Here is a 22471-nt window from a genome sequence, read left to right on the forward strand (position 1 = left end):
CCTGCCGCAAGTCGATATTGTGGCATTGTCTAAATTGACAAATTCGAAGAGAGGAAATGATGATGGAATGTGATGATGATTCCACACGAGTAAATACAGTGACGCTTTTTTGGTCAAGTCTGTTTCAAAATGTTTAGAACCAGCATTGATGGATGATAATATTCCATTTTAAGAGGTGGTGGTGTCTGATTTTACATGGCCCATGTTTAAGGCTATGAAGGATTCGGTTCTGGGCTGTCTGTTCGGGGGATTCACGGCTCATTCCCAATGTGGACAGGAAGTGACAGTGGTGCGAGACCGCAGCCCACATCAACGGCAACCGGCAGCGGCCATGAACTGGAATGTAGGTCAAGAAAGAAGCAGGAGAGGACCCACGAAGAAACCTGTCAGGGGGACAGGTCCAAGACAGTTCGAATCTGTACCCCTTACTACACACACCCCTCCAAAACAGAGACCCCAGTACCTTTTGGATCTGAAAAGTGACACTCCTTATTTAGAAGAAACTGACCTTGGGGTAAATAGGTCAAGGGCACATGGCTCTGAGGTCGGCCGCCACCATCATCCTCAGGTGCACAAAATAGAAGCAGACGTTCATCAGAGTTACCATGGCAACCATCACTATGATGATGACCTTCCTGTGAGGAGAGGGATACTGAAAAAGACGCAGCAGACGCCGACGATAAAGTCCCCCGGCTCCGTGTCTCGTGGCGATGCTAACAGTGTCAATGTTGGATCCCCTGACAGTCCCATTTACCTGTCCCTCCAGTCTAGGGCAGGTGGTGCTGGGACCTCACAGGTGGAGGCGACCCCACCAGACAAACCAGCCAGACTCGGGGAACTGTCCCAGGAATCGGTCGATTTCTTAAACTTCTTGCTGAGGGAATTCAGGAAGGAGGTAATCTGTATTATAATGTTGTAGCGTTGTGATGCTATTTTTGAGTTTTTGTTGTTATTTGTTGTACCGGTAATAATAATGACACATGTGAACGAGTCATTGACAAAAAGTAAGAATGATGGAAATTTTGAGTGCTTTGTACCCTTAAGTTATAGCAAGAATCATTCATAACTGATGAACATGTTTGAGAGATGGTTATTTTTTTTTTGCTAAAATGTTCAGTGTTCTGAGCTGAGGTAATTTTTAGAGAAGGTTTATTGCCAAAAGAAAAGCCTGGAGCATATTCTGTGATATACTGTGAAAACGTATGACTGTGCCAGAATAGATAACAGTTATGCAACAGGAAAAAATGAAAATGCATTAATTGTTAATGAGAGGATCAAATACACCTGCAAATCAACATTTGGCATGCTGGATATCAGAGAGAGAGAGAGAGAGAGATAGGAGAGAGACAGACAGAAAAGAGAGTGACAGGGGAGAGAGAGAGAGAGAGAGAGAGAGATGAAAGATGAGAGAAAAAGAGATTGAATGAGTGGTTGATATTCAAATTTTTTAGATCTCTTGTCAAAATTTAAACCTTTATACATGTATTGGATATATGCTGAATACAGTTCTGTATCAGAAAATATAGAAAGTGTGAGGCCCATTGGGATAGAAAACAAAAAAAACCTGCTGACATGTCAGTCCTTTATTCTTGCATTCTAAAAATTCACTTTTGATAGTCTAATGCTAGTAAGCATCAGCTCGATATTAAGCTTAGAAAATATGTTTCAGTACTGATACTTGTATATCCTTCAAAATCAGACTGTCCCATGTAATGCAATTTAAAGGCAGTGTTTTGACTATTATAAATGCTGAATAAAGTTTTGTATGAAAAAGTATATCACAGTTTTTGAAATGAACAAACATCAAAGTATATGATGTTTTTTCATACAGAACTTTTAATATGAGGCATGCACTGCCTTCAACTTTCAATTTTAATAGGCTGTCCAAAATTAATTCTAAGTTTAATATTACTTCAAAATACCAAACCTTCGAGGGAGGGCAATCAAATTAAAACAAACAAAATTTTCAAAGAAATGATTTTAACACACAGTGAGCGTTCAAGCTACATGTAGGCTACCTCTTTGATAATGATTTTTCCTGACATTGAGTATCTGATATATTTAGTCCCTAATGTGCTCTAAACATGTCAAATTTCTACAGATCGAAGTATTTCAGTAAAATCAAACTTGAAAAGATCAAATTTCAATAGGAGTTCGTTTTTTTCTAAAACATAACTACTCTTAAATCTACATGCATGGATTACGTTTAACATGGAATTAATATTGAACAGCCTTTAAGTAGTGGAGGTGTTCATAAAACACCTCAGTCTGAATTTGAAGGATATTGCAGTACTGCAGCAGTCTATTTTTAAGAGGGCTGGATATAGTTGTGGTCATTTTTAGACCATATTAATCTCCTTGAGAACAAGAGCTCCATATAAAGATGTAAGAAACCATTCAAATTTTAAAGCTCATATATTTGAATTTTTTTCTTTATTAATTAATAGTTTATAGCCAAAAATATTACATTGAGAATTTTAAGGTGGATGTGATGGGTAATTTGTTGACCATCCGGTGGTCTTAAGGTAACTCAGTACCTATAAAATTATGGGTTCAATATTAAAAAACTTAACTTTTTTTAACTTATTGGACTTGAATTTCATCAAAAAATAAATAAAATATATATGTATCCATACTATTTAAGTTGTACGGTAATAAAAACCAAAGGCTGAAATTATCATCTGAAAATCACACTTTTTCTTGTTTAAAAATTAAATAAAAGTGGATGGATACTTGTTTATCTATTTAAATTTAATTGCTTACTATGCCAGAAAACTAAAATTAATTTTTAAAAAAAAGAGAAAAAATTGTTTACATTAGGAAAATTATAGCATTTAGATATATCACTTAGAGAAAAATAGAAAAGAGTTATTTCCCTTTGTCATTATTGAATTATGTCGAATATAAGGATGAAAAACGCTTATTAAATATCTCCAAGTAAACAATGATTTGAGTTTTTTATGTGCACCTATAATAACTTAGAAATTACAAATCTATTTGCAAGAATTGTAATGGATTCATGGTTTATGTAAAATGTATGACGTCACAGGAGGGTGGATTTACTTTAACTGTAATATCAAGACAAGAATGATGCTTAAGCTCACTAATATCAGACTGATAAGAGCTAAAGAACAAGCAAATGACATCACAGCATTATTATAATTGATTATATAAAGTATGATTCATTGTTGTTGCAGTATAAGTTATAATTTTTTTTGACAGCCAGACAGATCAGTTTACCTAAATTACAATTCTATGATAGTTTTACCATTTAACTGAATGTCACTGTTGACTTCTCTTGATCAAAATTTAAGCTGATGATGAATTTTCAGTCGGAGTGATAATTGATATTTTCATTCATGAACCTTATCATAAGCTTGTAATTGTGTTTTAATTCTGGTTGAATTTTTTTCCAAAGGAAAGCTCTAAGAAGAGGGAGGCCTTCATGACGATGCTGGCAAAGAGGTACCCCCAGTACGCAGAGCGTATTCATCGACCGGCGAGCGAGGGCGGATACCCAGTACAGGTAACAAGAAAGAGACTAGTTTACTGATGAAAATTATCCTTGAATGTAAATTTATCGGCAAGAATTGTCTTTGCCCATTTCTTTACTGTCTTGTTTTGTTCCTGGTTCATTTAGGGGGATGGGGGGCTCTGGACACCCCTGTTCTAAATCAGTGCATGCCTACTATGGAATTATTTGAAAACCCAAACATGGGTTGGGTAGCCAATTATTTACTGATTGTAATTAAGGGATGTTATTTTTCACTGTTTAGAAGAAGAAGTAATTTGTAAGGAAAGGAATGTGGTGGGTTTTTTTTTTGGGGGGGGGGGGGGGGGGGGTTGGGGGTTGGGAGGGGGGTGGTGGTATTGCCAGTGATCTTGTGGTCTTATGTTTGAATTATTGAACGTGTTGAAATCTGGGACATATTTCTGTTGAGGAGCGGCAATGTTACCTTACTTTACCTGGAGAATTTAGAGAGACAGCACGTGCTGGGATCAAATTAAAAGTCCACTCATTTATTTCTTGTTAAATGGCCATGTTTTACAGCCCTGTGGTGCAGCGCTCTTTTGTATTGTCAATTTATCAAGAAGAAAATGACAAAACCGACAATTTTTTAGATAATTATTAACCTGTTATCGGACATTTCTCTGAACCCCAGCTTCATGCAATAAACGTGATAAAACGACTTTGAAAAATCTATTGTCAAACGAAAAAACAAATATCAGAAGAAAAAAAACAAACTCGCCTTGGTGTTTGTGACAGAGAACTTCATTTTTGTTGATTGTCTCATTAGACATTTATTAATGGAGAGGTTTTTTTCCAAAATTTTTTTTATTACTAATGGATTGAGCAGATGGTCTGTATGTTGGAGAAAAATAAAAAAACCCAGAAGGATATTGGCTCAATCACCATGTGTCTTGCAGATTTTTCATGTGATTTGTCATTATTTACGGTTCAGCATCATTAACTTGATTAGCGTTGCATGGACCAGTCTAGAGAGAGAGAGGAAGAATGCAGATTTCCATGTAGTTTTATTTTTTCCGTCTATTGATTAATACAGAGACAATGTTGGATCATCCACATTGCATGTTTTCCGATATTTTTTTTTCGTCAGGAACAAGCAAGAGAGAAAAAAAATATTTCATATGACAATTAATCTGTGTCTCAGAATAAAACCAGAGGAATGGAGCCCCAGTGAAGCCCATGCAAAGCTTTCTCTCTGACAGACATCGAAACCATAGTAGTTTGAAGTGTTTCATTTTCGATCATTTGACAGAGGCACTGAGAGCGAATTGGAAAGATCTTATCTTCCAATTGTAAACATGTTCTGAAGGTTCGGGGTGAATATCAAAGGTTTTGCCTGCATGAAGTTTTTATTCAGCTATACAAGACAGGTGCTGGATGGATTTGTCAACTATCTATTAAAGAGGATCTTGATTTTGGGAGAAGTTTTCATTCAACAAGACAAGTGGCTAGATTGTATAACTATTGTCAATTGGAGAGAACTTCCAATCTTGCTAAATTCCAACTGAAATTGCCAAGAAAATATTGAATCTGTGTTTTGGGGGAAAAAATTCAAAATCCATAAGAGTTGATTTCCAAAGTTGTGTCTGCATTTTTTTTTTTTCAATGGTTTTACTCTTGTCAAACATGGCTTGGTAGAGGAATGAACATGTCTTTTGCTTCCAACTGAAACTGTCAAGAAAATAGTGAATCTGTTCATGAAAAAACTCAGGAGAGTTGATTTCCAAAGCTGTGATATCAGATCTTTCTGTGAGGGGGTGCTGTGTTGGAGTGTAATGGGTGACAGTTATCTTATTCAGACTGCATTCACGTGTCTATGGATGCAGTTTCACTAGGAATACAGTAGGGGCCTTTATTGCATTTACGTGTGATAAATCAACAGATTTCAGTGCTTTGCGCAAACTAAGTTTATTCCACCCTGAAGTGAAGAAGATCTTTGTTTGAAGTTTGTTTTTTTTTCAAGCAGGTCAGATTAAGTAGTAGACGAAAGGAGAGAAAAAAAAATTGAATTAAGGCAGCGAAAAAAAAAGAAAGTGAGGAGATTAGGAGGAAATGGGAAAGATACGTTATATACTGTCCAGTTCACTTAAAGTCTGAATATCGCCTAATGGTGGGGAGAGAGAAAAAAATAACCAGATTTCGTGGCTTAATGGGAAAAGAGAGTTTGGTTGTCAGGTAAAGGCGAAGTGAAGATATTATGATGTAATCGTAAACAGGAAGAGCACGGGACTGTATAGGTGGAGGAAGCCCTCAATGTCAACCTGTTGATTAGAATTTCATTCAGGAAGCCTCGACTCTCTCTCTCTCTCTGGGTAAAAAGTTTGAACAGGTGTGTCTCCAGCGCCAAGGGAATTCGGCTGACAGTTGAGCTTCTGTTGACTCAGGAGAATCCTCACAATGTGGCTGGAAGTGTTGCGTAACCAGCATTGATTTTTTATGGGGGGGTTTCTCTTGGATGATTATTCGTGAGATTCACACATTTTTCGTAAGGACCTGTGTGTCATTTACACTGATTTTCATGGCTGTGGATTAAAACTTTTCCTTTCCTTTCCTTGGACAGACATTTATTTGTTAATTTTTTTTTTCCGATTTGTTTTTTTTTTTTTCATGTGTTTTTCGCAGTTAATCCAACCATGAATTCTGTTGAGAGAGTTATATGGAACCATTACAATATGGTGAGAAAAGTAATTTGTTTCATATAAATGATCTTATTTGATTGTATTTTAAGCATAGCCTTAAATTAAGTTAAGCAATTAAGGCTTTTTAAAACTTGATAGAGAATCAGGGATAAAATATGTTGTGGTTCAATTTCTGAAAACATGGTGCAATTTAAGGATGGTATAAACCCGCAAAATATTGTTAATTGCATAAATTAACTTAAATAATAAAAAACAAAAAAAGAAGGCAAATAGGTACGTGTATTATGATCAGCAGTAAATTTGAATTTTCCAAATAAGTTATCAATTTTGAAAATTAAAGAGTTTCAAATATCTCAGTGATGAATCATGCAGAAAATGTTTACTTTTTACAATCTGGTTTAAAATCATGTTTTAATTATTAGATATGTTAAGAGAAGGTGAGAGCAGTTTATTGAAAATACCTTGTCTTTAATTTTGGAACAAATTTTGTTCAAATTAACTTTTGTGCAACTGTGATTTACAATGTAATTCTAATTAGACAACAAGAAAAAGTAATCTTGTTCATGTGGATTAACAGAATGTTATTTTGCACAGGTTTTTCTCTCTCTCTCTCTCTCACCTGATGAGAGAATGCACTATCTTACATTGACACTGACGTAACACATTGTCACAATATGTTGTAGATCAAACAGACAATTCCTGTTATGTGGGAAGAATGCCCTTGATGAGTTGTTTGTGTTTTATTAATGGTGTATGTAGTTGTCTGCTATAATGGTAAGGGACGTTGCAATATTATCAGGGCCTCCCAAAGTCGCCCGAGTGCACTCACTATCTGCACTCACTATCTCACTCACTCCAGAGAACAGATGTCTGTTATCTCCCCTGTCATTTTATCAGATACCTTTGCAGGAACTTTTCTTTTTAAAATGGAGCTCAGCATTCCTTTATTGTTTATTTTTTTAAATGCACCCCCCTTCCCCTTGCTCTTATTTTACATTCATTTCTCATTTTGTCTTACTAGATTTTTCCTGTATACCTATGGACAGGTTTCTTTAAAACGTATCTCAGCATTCCTTTTGAAAATCAACCCCCTCCCCATCAGGCCTGTGGCCTCATTTTGCACTTTTTTTTGGTCTCAGTTTAAAAAAGGAAAAGAGAAGTGAGTCATTTCTTCTTTCACTCAAGTTTTAGGTAGATTAGGTGCATGTCAATGAAAGGGGAGGGGGGGGGGGGATAAACTCGATTGATTTATCGTTTACTCTCTCAGGAGAACGTTATGTAGACATGTTATGTAGACATGCCGTTATGTAGACATGCCGCATGTTGCATGAGATTAGGTAGAATAAATCTGTCCTGGTTTTTTTTTAGGGATGCATGTTGGGTAAATTAGGAGGATCGTGTCATATTTGATCGCACAAACCTCCATAAATCTGAGGAAAAAATTCCTCCACATGCAGAATTTTTTCACCATTACTGCAATGCTAAGAAACCTTTGATAAGTTTAGTCAAGCATTATTTGTTTTGAAATTTTACAAGGACGTTATCTTCAAATTCTTCTATAAGTTGTCTGATTTTCAAATTGCATTAATACTTTAAATGCAAATATCTGATATCAGATAAATTTAATTTTTGGCAAAGCATAAAAAGCCAAATTTTGTTTTAAAAATCGAAGAAGCTATTAAACAAAAAAGCCTTGACATCACAATTTTTTTTCTGATGGAGATGAATTGAGCCTTTTCAACAACCACTTTGTTTTATCTACTTTATTGAATGATTACATCACCCTTTAGAAATATATCAAGAATCAAAACAGTTCCTAGCACTGTACTTACTGTATTTAGGAAAAAAATCCTGGGCTATGAAATTTAAATTTTGTGACATATTTATCTATTTTTAGAACCGGCGACCCCGTGACCCCCACCGGCGGGCGACCACAGTGGTGACCTATAACCCCGGCTGTGAACAGGACTATGACAACCGCTCAGACACCATGTCCAGTGTGGACGGGTCCACTACATTCAGGCGAGGGGGGTGGATGAGGAATAGCATGCCTGCCATGAGGTCCCCACCCAATGTCTATGACAAAGTTTCAGGTGAGTGAAGAAAGACCCTACCTAATAAGTATGATAAAGTGGCAGGTATAGGTAATGAGGTCCTTATTGAAAAAGACTGGTAAATTTCACTGGTTGTTATTGGGGTCCTCAACCGTTGGCTATAACAAAGTGAAAGCTAAAGTTACCAAGGTCTCCACCCATTGTAAATGACATAGCAACAGATAAAGTTACTGAGGTCCCCACCTAGTGTGTATAGAAAAGTGACAGGTAAAGTAACTGAGGTCCCACCCATTGTGTGTGACAAAGTAACAAATGTAGTTACTGAGGTCCCCACCCAGTGTGTATGAAAAAGTGACAGGTAAAGTAACTGAGGTCCCACCCATTGTCTCTGACATAGTAAACAAATGAAGTTACCAAGGTCCCCACCTACTGTATGAAATAAAATGATAAGTTGTTTAGGTCCTCACCCAATGTGTAGTAAAAAAATTGATAGGTTAAGTGAGATAATCATCCAGTGACAAAGTTTTGGATAGTTACCGCAAGGGTACATTTTGTATAGAAAATAAAGGTACCATGGGTTCATATCATAATTTTTCAAGGCACCTTGACCCTCTAGTAGGAGAGATAACCTTTGTCAGAACATTTATTTAAAAAACATTTTACTTGTATTCCTATAATGATGTCAAGTTTATTCGAATCATGCATAGCAAGTTAGGCTGAGACTGCATTCAATTTCAGTAATGGATTAGATTTCTTTTGGGGAAAACAGCAAAATTTTAAATGAAGGTTGATGAATCTTAAATTGACTGTTTGGTTTTACTGGCAACATTGAAATAAAATGAACCATTTCCTATATGCTTCTTATCAATTTTATAATAATTATGAATGATAAGAAAAGTTAAATATTTTTTGAACTGTAGCATGCACTCAAAGACACATACTGGTAGTATGGAAGAAATTTTAGTGCTGTAAGAGAATCGTGTTGAGCAAATGACTCAGTTAGGCCAGTAACCCAAGGGTCGCCGGTTCAAGCTCAGCTGTGGTCATTTTGATGTTCTGTGATGTGCCCTTAGACAAATCACTTTATCTGTATTGTCTCAGTCCACCCAACTGATGCTGGGAGATAACCTGTGATGGACTGGTTTCCCATCCAGGGGGAGTCAATGTCTCTCGGCCCTTTGTGCCTTCATGGCTCGGAGAAGGATTAAACTACATGTATTATCTTTAATGACAAGTTACGTACATCTTTGAAGTATTAGAATTGTATTTTGTATAGGAGTGGGTGTGTATGTTTGAAACAAATGATAAGTCAATATGAATTTTTTTTTTACATCTAAAAGAAGGTATCTGAAATATATGTGTTCCATTACCCAGGGAAAAAAGGGTCATATGGCAGACATATATCCCAAAATATACTTCTGGACATAAAATTCACCAAAGATCTAAATAAACAAAGTGCCTCCCTATATATAAATCTGCGTATATATATAAATCTTGTTTACACGAATGATAGCAATTCTCTAAGATGTAGCTAACTTACTTACAAATCAGACAAAATATCAAGAGTCTCACAATTTGCCAATCTTCTAATGAAGGAGAAGTCATGAAATGAGTTTAAAATAAAGTGGCCAGTCATTAAACTGCGCCTGGTTTTTATCATGTTCTTTCGTCTCTCATTCTCTTCTCTGTGGAGGGCATTTATCAGCAAATTCTGACAGAATCCCATGGAGATCCCCTTGTTTTGTTGGTGATACTGGGCTGAATGTGATAAGACTGTCAGGAACTGTCATTTGTAAAATGTAGGAGGGGGAGGGGTGTGTGTGTGTGAGGAGAGAGAGAGAGAGAGAGAGAGAGAGAGAGAGAGAGAGAATAATACCAGAAGTTCAATTTTAACAGTAAAATCTTAAGGAGAATAGGAAGGAAGGGGTGGAGCAATGACTTTTCTTAGCTTTCAGAAGACAAAAAGAACAGAGTTAAAAGGATGAAGGCCCAAATAATTCATTTCAGTTTGCCTTTTTTCAAAAACATGGAACATATGAAAAGAATGAGTTCTCAGGGTTTTGTTTTATTTTTATCAAAACTCATAACATGTACATGTAATTGTATCAAAAGTGTTAAAATATTTTAAAGAGACAAATGATAGTATATGAATTGATATTCAGAAGTGACCAGTTTCATGTGAATTATTAAAAGTTACATATAACTTATGTGTCTCAATTATTTTCACAGGTGTGGTATTCCTGGTGGCAGGGAACCAGACAAAGAAGGCGGAGCTTCCTAATGAGGTCACCCACCTCGACACGGTCCGGGCGCTGTTCGTTAGGTCGTTCCCTGGGAAACTGACCATGGAGTACCTGGCTTCTCCCAAACAGAAGATCTACATACTGGACACAATGACTAATATATACTACCAGCTGGAGGACTTACAGTAAGTCTGAATGGACACAAAGTCCAATATATACTGTGGTTTCATCAATATTCGTTGAATATCAATTTTCGTGGATTTTGTTTTTAAGTTGATACACGAAATTAAATGTTCATTGAAATGCAATTTCTATTAACATTTTGTATTGATGGGGTCATTGGCCACGAATTTACATATCCTTGAAACTGTGATTTTTACTTTATCCACGAAATGTGATACCCTTGAATATTAATGAAACCACAGTAGCACACATCGTCCAATATATATCACACCATGTCCAATATATATACAATCGGCTAGAGGACTTCAGTAAGAACTAAAGGATGCACTGTTCAATAAATAGAACCAACTTGAAGACATAGTCATATCAAATATATAAAATTAGTTAGAGGATATACAGTAAGTCTGATGAGAGTGGTCACTGTAAACCAACTTTTATTTGCATGCGAGAAAATTTAGCGAGGTTAGCGAGAGCCTTGTCTTCGCAAATATTTTTCACTGCGAACCAAATCTTTGTCTATAGTTTTTATAACAAAACAGGTCTTGATAAGACTTGGTCGCGAACATTAGTCGTCGCGAACCAGTTTATCGGCTGTTAATCGCGAAATAAAGTCATCGCGAATAAAAATTGGTTTACAGTATGTAGGCTACTATTTATCTTACATCAAGCATCGATTTCACTTTACAAAGAGGAGGCATATAAATAGACAACGAAAATCCATAATGAAATTTAAGAATTTTAGAGGATTCCTGTATAAAAGGGAAATATTCGCTCCCGTTTTATTTTTTTGCCCCTTTCGACATTGTTGTCAGTGGGCGAATTGAAGAATGGGCAAATTTAAATGTTCTCAAATTATCATTCTTTAAACACAACTTTGTCTGGGCGAATTCAAGACGGAGTAAAACTGTTTGCAAGTGTAGAAGGGCAAAAATTACCCAGGGTGAAAATAACCCTGAATACTGTATTTGAATCTTGAATAGCATGATCTCACAGCAAGAATTTCTATTCTGTCTGGTTATTTTCAGTAGAGTACGATAGTTAATAGATATTGAATAAGACAATTTACAAAATTGAAGAAAGGGGGAAGTTATGAGGTTATAAGGATGTCCTGTAAATTAGATCCAAAAAACCAGTAGCAATGACAGCAAGCCATGTGTTTTAGTTATTTGGTGATAGATAATTACAGAGATGAACCTGATTCTTTCTAAACAGTGGCAAATCATCAGTGATACTTTCATCTTTATCATATAGGAATGCTGGTGTGGCTGTTAAAAGTGACAAGCATGTTGCACAATCTTTGTATTACTAAGAGTCTGTTCCGATTCCCTGCACGGTGCAGGTGCCCTTTAGATATGCTCAGTAAATGTAGCGTAGATTTGCACTGTGTTGTGCAATATAGATTTTTTGGTTGTTTGTCTTTATAGAGACATCAAGGATCGCACGGTGCTACGCCTGTATGAATCGGACAACGACGACCCTCAGAGGGTCCGTGAACCACCCCCTGAGGTCCGTGGGAAACAAATGCAGGCCTCCAGAGAAAACACTCCGCCCAGAATTCCAGAACAAGTATGGCGCCAACCCAAAAACTTTTGCCAAGAGCAATAAAAAAAATAATAAACTTTAGTTTCTCAAGTAATATTATTATGCCCGGTAATGCAGAAAAAAGGTATTTTTGTTTATTGAAATATAAGGAAAAGGGGAGTGACTGTAAGATTATTTTTACTTAAAATTCAGGGTCGAAGGTCACAAACTCTTCCCTCAGGAATGACACATTCCTATCCCCCATACCAGGAGCAACAGGGTCCAGCACAGAGGGCAAAATCTGCTGATAGGTCAAGGTCATTACCGAGAGGTCAAGGGCCAGATTACGGATACATCACATATCATGCAGCAGACAGAATGCAGGTAATGTTAATTAACAGTGCTGCAAAATTTTAAGCCATTAGTTTGATGAGAAAGTGATGATACTGTGTCAATGTCTTTTGAGTTATGTGTTTTCATTTTTTGTATCATAAATTATAATTATTATAATTCAGTGAGAGCAAAAAAAATTACAACTATTGTGTAACATTTGACAACTTGGCTTTTTCTTGATCCTATTTATCATGAGATATTGAGGTATTACTTTATGTTATTGTTTTATGAGAAGCATAATATGTACAGTGTATTTTAATACTCTCACTACTTTGATTACAGAACTCAGTAGATAATCCCCACTATCAGTCCACATCCCCAGCAGATAGACCAAACCTTCGCCCCATTCCCGAGCACCTTCACCACCAGAATGGACACCATCCTGGGTATCACAATGGCTCTGATGTCAGGCGGTCCCCTCCCACCCACAGGAGCCGGTCAGCTGACCCCTACTACAGGGACTTGTCACCCCCCTCTCATGCAATAACTGCCCCCGGGGCTCCCCCACAGACCTATGTGGCCAAGGGGGTGAGGGCCAACACAATGGTGTCCCCTCTCCGGGCCACTGGGCCGGTCACTCAAGATACAAGTAAGTAGGTCAAATGGTCACTCAAGATTGAAGTAAGTCAATATGATAATTGTTACTTCTTTTTGAAGTGAAAAAAATTGTTTCAAGTCAAAATTTTGATACACTCTTTAATAATTATTCAAGAGGTATGATCGCTATTGAAGTGGGAAGGCATAACATTCTTTTGAGGATTCAGTACATTGGTTTATTCAGAATGTACATCACTTTACATTTATCCTTAGTTTGCTAGATAAACAGTGAGGAATACTGTGAAAGCATTTTGTACATCATTTTACAGAGTTTGCTCTTAAAGCAGTGATGAATACAGTAACAATTATTTCTGTTACAGGAGGTATGAACAGACACACACTGGCCTTCACACCGATGGGAGAACCAACCAATCAGGGAACGATGAGGTCCCAGAGTTACCGGGTCCCCCCAGATCCCAGTCAACACGTCCCCCAGCGACCTCGGAGTGTCACCCCCCAGCCCACCCCACAGGACGATGTGACCCAGTAAAGTTCCTCCAATGCTAGAGATTTATATTTTATTGTTCCTAAATCACAATTCCTCAGAAGTTTATTTCTTTATGATATCCATTTTAAAAAAATGTTTAAAAAAATAAACTATACTCAATGGAAAATTTTGATATTTGACCTCTTGACCTTGTCTGTTTCCTAGGTTTCGAATGCACAAGATGGAGGAGCAGATAGCCAGTCTGGCTGCCTGGGTACAGACAGCAGTGACCAATACAGCCAGTCGAGCCAGCAGTGTACGCAGTAGTCACACAACCACTCCATCAGAGCAACCTAGCTCAGCAACAAGTAGTAAGTAACCAGAGCAATCTAATAAGAGCCACCTAACTCAGCAACCAGATATGAATGAAAGCAAACTAGTTCAGCAACCAGTAGCAAGTAACCAGAGCAAAACAGCCCAGTAACTACTAGTAGGTAACCAGAACAACCTAGATTAGAAACTTATAATAGGACAGAGGCACCTTGCTTGACAACCAGACATTAATAAGAGCAATCTAGTTAAGCAACCAGTAGCAAGTTGCCAGGGCAACCTAACTCAGCAACCAGTTGTAAGTAACCACACAAAATAGCTCAGAATCCAGCAAGTGACCAGTTCAACTTGACGAGCAACCTAGCTCAGCAACTCATCATAGGGAAGAGCAACATTGCTTAGCAACCAGACATAGATAAGAGCAATTTTGTTCAGCAACCAGTAGAAAGTTACCATAGCAACTTAACTCAGTAACCGGAAATGTGTTCATTAGAGCTACCAAGCTTTGAAACAAGAATTCTTATGCAGCAACTACCGTAATCCGGTGAATATAATACGCACTTTTTTCCAAGCATTTTTTACCATGAGAAAGGGGTGCGTATTATACATCCCTATAGGATTTGGACATATTTTTTCCCTAGGTGAAGCACGGGATATCGTACTACAGTATTACCTATGCTGTTCACAGACAAGACCGATACCCCACTATACATCGTAACATTACTTCATTGCCGTATATATATTATTATATAACCCTTAGGAAATAATTGTTATAGCATGTAACTAAAGAAAATGTATACTTTAAGTCTGTTAATAAATAAACTGTTTCAAAATGGCCTTTAAAAATTAATTTGAACTGTCTATTCTTTATCTCCGTGTACGCCGCCTTTACTGTTGTTATTAATAGAATGCTGGCTTGGACGGCCACGTGCTATATGTAACCGATCTTTGAAAACAGCTTACACATCATGTGGCTCATTTTTAACCATTTTCGTGTAATGCTAATTGATTTATTGCAAATAATTATGAGTATAAATGATTCTATAACCTATTCCGGTAATTGAAGCCATTGTTGTGCTCCCCTATACCGCTAACCCTTGACACCTTGGGTATCTCTGTCACTCCCCTTAGGCTATAAGTGTACTATACACAACTATTTGTGCACATATTTTATTATGTTCCAGGCCTCTAATTGATCACTTTGATAGGAATTATTTAAGAATTTAATTAGGTCCGTTATCTTCATAATTGTACACCGTCCGTTTTTCACTACACTTACATATAACGCTTGTCGAAAGTAGTTGATTTTAATAACGGTATTCACGGTAGCATATTCCCGCGATGAAGTTTCAAGCGTGCTTACAAAGTATAACTGCTCTGTTGATACTCAGGATTACCGTTTGGTCAATTTTTTTATGTGTATTATACATCCCAACAAGCTTTTTCCCACCCCTTTCAGACCCAAAGTTGGGGGTGCGTATTGTACACTACTGCGTATTATATTCACCGGATTACGGTAGTAGTTAGTTACCAGTGCAACACAGCTTAGTTAACATTTGTATGTTTACCAAAGCTGCCAGAGCAAACTAACTCAGCAACCAGAAGTACTAGACCAACCACCATAGCACAGCAACCTTATATATACATATGTAATGGTGTTGAAACAATTAGTAAGCAACTAAATCTTTTATGTTGAATGAAGGAACAAGTATCCTTTTTACTGTCACTAACAGAGCATAATTTATAGCCAACCTAACAGAATCTCTCCCTGTTTTGTTGTAGTTGAAGAGGCCAGTTACTTCCCTTTCAGTAGAGGTATCATTACACCTTAGTGATGCATTCAACACATAGACAAGTCTTGTTTATTTGTATGCTGTGTTGTGAATAAGAAACTTTTTAATGCATGGATTTTTTCGCCTTTTGTAAGTCCAGATATGATTCTACCCCATTCCTGCTATGGCTAAATGAGAAATCCATGGCGACAGCATTGCATGCATTTGTTTTATTTTTATTATTTATACTGTATACAGGGTTATTTTCTCCCCTTATTATTTTCGTCCCTCTACACTTTTGAAGGGTTTTGCCCCGCTATGAAATCGCCCAGACACAGTTAGAAATTGATACTCTTTTCTAATTAACACATAGTACAGTTATTTAAGATTTGTTTTGAATTCACACATGCAGTCTTCTATTTGCCTGCTGACTCTAGTAAAGGGGAAAACGGGCGAAAACAAAATGGGGGCAAATATTTCCATGTATACAGTATCTTCATGTCATTACACTTGTAGATCTGATGCCTTTTCTAGATGGATGTTCTCAAATGATTTATACATGTATTAATTAAGATTTTTTGTGTTCTTGCTTTTTTTCTTACCTCTCCCTCAAGAAAAGTCTTCAATAATTTGCTGTTTTCAGTATCTAATTTGATGCGTGTTTTTGGCCCACAATTCAATGCAAAATAGCTCTGCTTCTTTCTTACACCCTGGATGCTAGAGCCTTGTCCATATTTGTTGAACAGTAATTTTTATGTTCAAATGGTAAAAAGTTCTTTTCTTTCCATCAAATGCGGATTCTCAAGTGAAACCACATTCCCTCTGTTGCAACCACTGTAAGATTGGTTTGTTAAATGTGAGACACAGAGTGAGATTTTTGTTTTTATTACAAAGAGTACACTAAATATAACAATTTTATGATTAAAGTGAAGTCAGTTTCATTTCATTTAAAATATTGTAAACCTATTGGATATTTTAACAAACTACATTTTTCAACAAATTTTGCAGATTTTCACGTTTTGCGATAATCATGTTTTACTTCAAAATGGAATTATTTTCCAGAATGCAAATGTAGATGATTTCTTAAACACTGTAGATTCCGAATGAAATGTTAGGAATTATTAATTTCTGCATAAAACAGTGAGAAGCACATTTTTGGGATTTTAAAATCTTGCTTTTAAATTTTTTTTTAACAGATGTAAACTTAATGAAACTTTGATAAAAATTTGGCAATTTATGTTCTCACAATTCGATGCAAAACAGTTGATTTGTGGAATTAAGTACTCGGGTAAAATAAAGAAACTACAGTATTTCAGTTCAGTGTTTAACAAACATTTCAGGTCTGTCTGATATTTCGGGAGTCACTCAGAAACCAGTGACCAAAAATCTGAAGGACGGAATCATGACGATCAAGAAACAGGCTTCTGACCTCAAAGGCGATCTACGCCAGATCCGACGCATGCATCAACTGAGTAAAGAGAGCCTGCAGGAGTCCATTCACGAAACCATGAAGAAAATAGCGGTGAGTTTTAATGCTGTAAAACTGGTTATTGATGCGTAGGTGAAATTTACACTTGTAATGTAGTAAGCTTTTTTTTGACATAAGTGTTAAGAAATTGTTTTGAATACATGGAAAAAATATCTGTCCTTCAGACTGCCCTACGTAGTGTTCCTGGAGCAGACAATCAGTTGCTACGGCAACACCGAGTGGAGGCAGACCAGTCGTGTCAGACATATCTGGAGAAGAAATGCAGGGCAGGCAAGGAACTCAGGTATTAGAACAGAGTTTTCTGCTCTTGACTAAATTAATAACAGGCTCCAGGGCCATTAAACTTAGACAAGCAAACTTTTGCTATTAGTCTTACTTTTTCTAAGTTCTATGCCACCACTCTATGACAAATCGTGTTGATTTCAAAGAGCCATGGCTGAGTGGCCCACAGTGAAATAGACAGGCCTACATCACATTGCTGTTTGACACAACTACCCAAAGTCCAAGCTCCTGTTAAAATGGTTCTAAATCTGTGTCTCACTTTCATAAAAAGCACATACAGTTATTCTGTGAAATAGAGATTAAAAGTAGGCTGAAGCAGGTTTAAGATCATTGGACCAAATCTAGAGACAACTTTATTATATAATATCTAGACAATATTCAGAGGAACATTTCCTTTTCATCCTTACAATGCATGTTCATCTCTTTTTTCTGTGTATAAATATAATAACATTTTCATGCCAAAAAAACCTGGGATTTAAAATGGAAATTCTTGTCACAATTTCTGTGTGCGTTTTTCTATACACAGTTATAAATTAAATGTGAAGTTTAAAAATCTACAGTCTCTGGGTTTTATTGCAGTGATCTGGAGGGGGCGGTAGAGGAACTGAGAGAGGACGTGATCTCGCGTCAGTGTCGCGTCAACATGTGCGACGTAGAGGGCATGGCCTTGATGTTGAGCACGGTCACCAAAACGTTTGGAGAACTCAAAGGTTTGTCTGCTGCAATCTTTACTCCATCTCATCACCAAGGTAGGAGCTTGTTCAAATTGTTATTGCACATTTTTTTTTTCCATTATGAAATTAAAAAGCCTTTAAAAATAAGAAATGAAATATTTCACCGATTTTCTCTCCTGAGGAAAAAAGAATTTATTAAGAAGACATTTTTAGAAGGTACATTCATTTGAAGCTCTTATTTGTGAACTTTGGAATTTCTTGTTCTTTTGGTAGCTGGATTTCCAGACATGCAGAAAGATTTGAAGAAAGTGATGGCGGGAGAAATGGAAGTTGTCGTCAATGAAGAAAAGTCAGTTTTAGTATTATTTCTTTGCTCTCAAGTAACTCGCCATTTACTGGATTTATATTTGTTGTTTTTTTTTTCAACCATCTTTGAATATTTTGCCTCATTTTGATTTTGTTTGTACCTAGTTGCATTTGGAGAAATATAACCTACCATCATGATAAAGCCCCATAATGGATTCCCCAACTTGTAATTACTAGGGTGAATATGGTAAAAAAGTTCACTGTAATGGGGGTATAAACAAACTTTCTGTTAATGGTATTATTGTTGGATAAAATCAAGCTATTTCACAGATACATTAATTTCAGAATGAAAAATATTCTTATGAAAATTAGATATACAGTTGAACTTCGGTATCTCGAACACCAATATCTCAAACACCAATATCTCGAATACCATGGATATGTCAAAGTGATTTTATTAATAAGTCCCAAACACTTAAGATTTAAGTATTTTACCCTTGATATCTTGAATACTTGGATATCTTGAAGTTTTTAACCAGTTCCACCTAGTTCGAGATAACGAGGTTTGACTGTACATGTATTGAATATCAGAAATAATACTGTAAAAATTGCTGCCCACTAGTTTTGTTGTTGTTTTACTATCCCTAGGTTTCTGAAGGAGGAGCCGGATTCCATTGAGGAAGCCCTGAAGCGATGTAAACGTCTGACAGGAACGCTGTTCACTCTTAAGAGGTGGGATCAATGTCTAATTATAGCCCGCTATCCCAAGAAATATTGCCCTCTTATCCAGAGATAAGAATACTGAGTCTAACTAAATATTGCCCTTCTTCAGCCTTATATCTAAAGATTAGAATATTTAGTCCCCTAATATTGCCCTATAACCAGAGAAATACAGCCCTATATTTGGAGACAAGAGCACTCACTGGAGACTGCCCTGTAGCCAGACAGAAAAAATAACGTTAGGCATACCCCAGTATCAAATAGTCAAACAGTCCCTTTAATACCAGGGCCAAACATCAAAACAGCAGTGTGATTTTCAATATACATACATTAGGTAAGAATAATTTACAACAGGTCATCTCACATCATGTCTATATTCCTAAATTCTTGACATCCAACATTATCAATATAAGTAATAATAAGTTTTACTTCTTCCTGTTCATTAATTAATAAAGGTTTTAAATTTTCTTTTTTCCCCACAGATTGGCGTCAGTTCAAGAACATCGAACTCCGCAGATCCCGACTAAACAGGTCGGAGGGAAGATTCCGTCAGACGACGACAAGCGGGCGTTACTGGACAACATTAAAGCCATGGTTCCGGATCACCAGGCACGGCTGATGAAACTTGAGGTACAGCATCCTTCTATTGTCAATAATATTGATACTGAAAATTAAATCAATTTTTTAATGGGGTTAGTACAATGTATCACAATCTCGTTTTTCATACAGATGGATTATTTACCTGGTACTAGAAACAATTATCTCCATCTTTTCTGAGACCAAATATTGCTATTATTATAGTAGATAAGCCAACTTCTATGAAATAAGCGCCTGTGGTTGGTATTTGTTGTTCGAAGAAAAAAGACATGTTTTATTATCGGCGAATGATTTTGATAAACAAAATGGCTGCCATAATCGTACTAATACAATTGCCCAAAGTCTGTAGATAATTTATTGATTATGTTTATATGCACCAGTAGGTATGAAATAAACGTATTCAACTGAAGAAAATATTTTTCCTACTCAAAACCAAGTTCTGTTTTGTTGAAATGAAATCAATTAACTGACAGTACTGTAAAAACCATGTATGAAAATCCCTCTATGTTTTGAATATAAACTTCTGCTAACATAAAATTGGGACCAATTATATGGTCAGAATATAAATATCCAAAATTTTTTAAACCTTTGATATCTTGTACTCTTGAAGTCTTTCCAAGGTCTCTTGATTTTTGAGTTGTTGAGATTAACCTGTATTTCTAATTTTTTGTCGTAGAATGTCTACAGGATACACAATATAATTTCGTAGGTAAACATTGCATTTATGCATGTAGAGAAAGTGTTTTTGAATTTTTATGGTGTTTTCTTTTACCAACAGGCCGCTGATGCATCAAGACAACGAAAGAAGAAAATCATCACGCAACAAGAAGCCCTCAAGTTCGGCAAGTCTCTAGAAATCGCCACGCGTCTGCTTAAACCTGGCAGCAAAGAATCAGTGTCAGAAATCGTCACAGAAGAGCAGTCTTCACACACCACTACCTCAGTCACCGCAAAACCGAAAACCGCATCATCGATTCCATCCTCCGCCGGTGGTTCTGCAACCTCATCCGGTACCAGCTCGCCTTCAGAATTTACCACCACGGCCAAAAAATCAGAAGGGTTGTCGTCTTCTCAAAAAGTTTCGGAAAAAATTGATAAAGAGAGAGTTGATGAAGACGACCCTCGTCATCAAGCTGCTGTGCTGGCAATGAAGAAAGACGTGGCCAGAGCCGCGTTCTTCAGTTCCATTACCACACCTCCTACCTCACCTTCTCCGACGGAGGAACTGCATTCGTTTTCTCCGCCTCGACCACTCATGGATTACACAGTTCACATCACGCAAGTGAAGGATTCGAGTACTGGTGAAACTCAGTACACGGTTACGGATGGACAGTTTTCTCATTCAAGCGCGACTGCTCAGTTGGTGACCACAAGTTCAACTGCTTCGTCATCCACTGGGAAAAGTTGTGTTTCCATGGCAACGCGATCAAGTCCCACAAGCATTCCAAGAATCTCATCCGCAGTGAAATCCACAGAAACGGTGGAATCATCCAAAATCATGCGAAAAATTAGGACATCCACCCCGATAGCTAGTCGAGAGAGTGAAAAAGCAACAAGTTCCAAAATTCCTAGTCTTAGTCTAAGAAAGGACGGACAAATTGAAAGTAGTAGTGGACCAGATGTGAGACCTAAAAAAATTCCACCCCCACCACCCCCAAGGAAAAGTAGTCGATTACCGAGCCCAGGGGTCAAAGTGGACACTGAGATTTCTCTAAATGGGACAGTGTCGCTAGTTGCTTCTAAGCCCGAGCTTCCTCCAAAAGACATTTCAATCCTGGGCGGCCACCAAATGCTGGTCAAAGACTCCGGCATTGGAACCTCAACCCCAAAGTCTAGCGTTCTACCGAAACCTTCCAGTAAATTCGAGAAAGGAATCATTGAAGCCATAGCCGTGAAGAATAAAGAAAGTGAGGGAGGGTCAGAATCCCAGGGTGATGTTACGGCACAAGGAGCTAAACCCAAAATACCCAGTAAAAAACCAAAACCCCCTCCACCCCAGAGGAAATCTAGTCTCTCCCAGCCCGAAGAAAAGTCACAAATTCCAAAGGCCAAGGAGAATTCATAGAAATACAGGCTTCATAGTGCAAAAAAAATCTCAGGCTGCTTCTAGCTTCTACTGAACATGGGTGCTTTAATTGTATGAATGGTTGTACATTTGTACGACAGTATTCTTCATCAAACTAGCCTTCTACTGGAAAGATGTTTATGAGAATTTGCTGTAACAAAAAGATGATAGCTTTAAAAGACTTTATTTGAAAATTGTTACGGTGAAAATTGTTTTCTATCTACCTCTGAAGGATTACTAGTGGTGTTCAAATCTAGTCAACGTCTACAAATAAACATGGCGCTGTTGTTATAAAAGTTTGATGTGAATTGTGCATGCTATTTAATCATCGGATGAATGGACCAATAGTGGAGACTATGAACATTTTGAAATTTGATGACAATATGAAAATAAATTAAAAAAATTCTCTTTTTGTTTTTTTAATTCCAGTAAAAGAAGAAGGTACAGTTTCTTTTAATGTTTGCCCTAAAATTCAAAAGTTGTTGAAATCTCATAAAAATACACATATACTATCTTGAACAAAGTACCAAGTTACACACTTTTATCTTGTTTCATAAAATAATTGACTGCAACATTGGCACATTCCTAAGATTTAATTAGTAAAAAATTATGGAAAATGGCACATTTTCTATGAGTTTTTAGAAGAGGAA

General features: G+C 36.9%; 1 protein-coding gene across 4 annotated transcripts; it reads left to right on the top strand.

The window, feature by feature from the left end:
* The first annotated feature begins 196 nt into the window (after positions 1-196).
* Positions 197-22227, top strand: LOC128162753 (coiled-coil domain-containing protein CG32809-like). Of its 4 annotated transcripts, none has more exons than XM_052826106.1 (17): positions 197-895; positions 3419-3526; positions 8066-8261; positions 10452-10650; positions 12073-12214; positions 12383-12553; positions 12845-13151; positions 13480-13645; positions 13812-13957; positions 15699-15731; positions 17029-17210; positions 17342-17460; positions 18039-18208; positions 18407-18482; positions 19088-19171; positions 19642-19789; positions 20535-22227. In XM_052826106.1, the coding sequence occupies exons 1-17, from the start codon at positions 203-205 to the stop codon at positions 21819-21821; spliced, it is 4227 nt and encodes a 1408-aa protein (XP_052682066.1). In that variant the 5' UTR covers positions 197-202; the 3' UTR covers positions 21822-22227. The 4 variants fall into 4 exon arrangements, with proteins under 4 accessions (XP_052682066.1, XP_052682068.1, XP_052682067.1 ...); XM_052826108.1 differs by having other exon boundaries at positions 18039-18169; XM_052826107.1 differs by lacking the exon at positions 15699-15731.
* Positions 22228-22471: the final 244 nt, after the last annotated feature.

This window comes from Crassostrea angulata, chromosome 9 (assembly GCF_025612915.1).
Source record: "Crassostrea angulata isolate pt1a10 chromosome 9, ASM2561291v2, whole genome shotgun sequence".
Taxonomy (NCBI): Eukaryota; Metazoa; Mollusca; class Bivalvia; order Ostreida; family Ostreidae; genus Magallana; species Magallana angulata.

Excerpts from the sequence above, each read along its gene's own strand:
- LOC128162753 (XM_052826106.1), top strand. The coding sequence starts at position 203 with ATGTTTAAGGCTATGAAGGATTCGGTTCTGGGCTGTCTGTTCGGGGGA. Across the intron at positions 10,651-12,072 it reads TACCAGCTGGAGGACTTACA|AGACATCAAGGATCGCACGG; the intron begins GTAAGTCTGAAT and ends TTGTCTTTATAG. Across the intron at positions 19,172-19,641 it reads ACGCTGTTCACTCTTAAGAG|ATTGGCGTCAGTTCAAGAAC; the intron begins GTGGGATCAATG and ends TTTTCCCCACAG.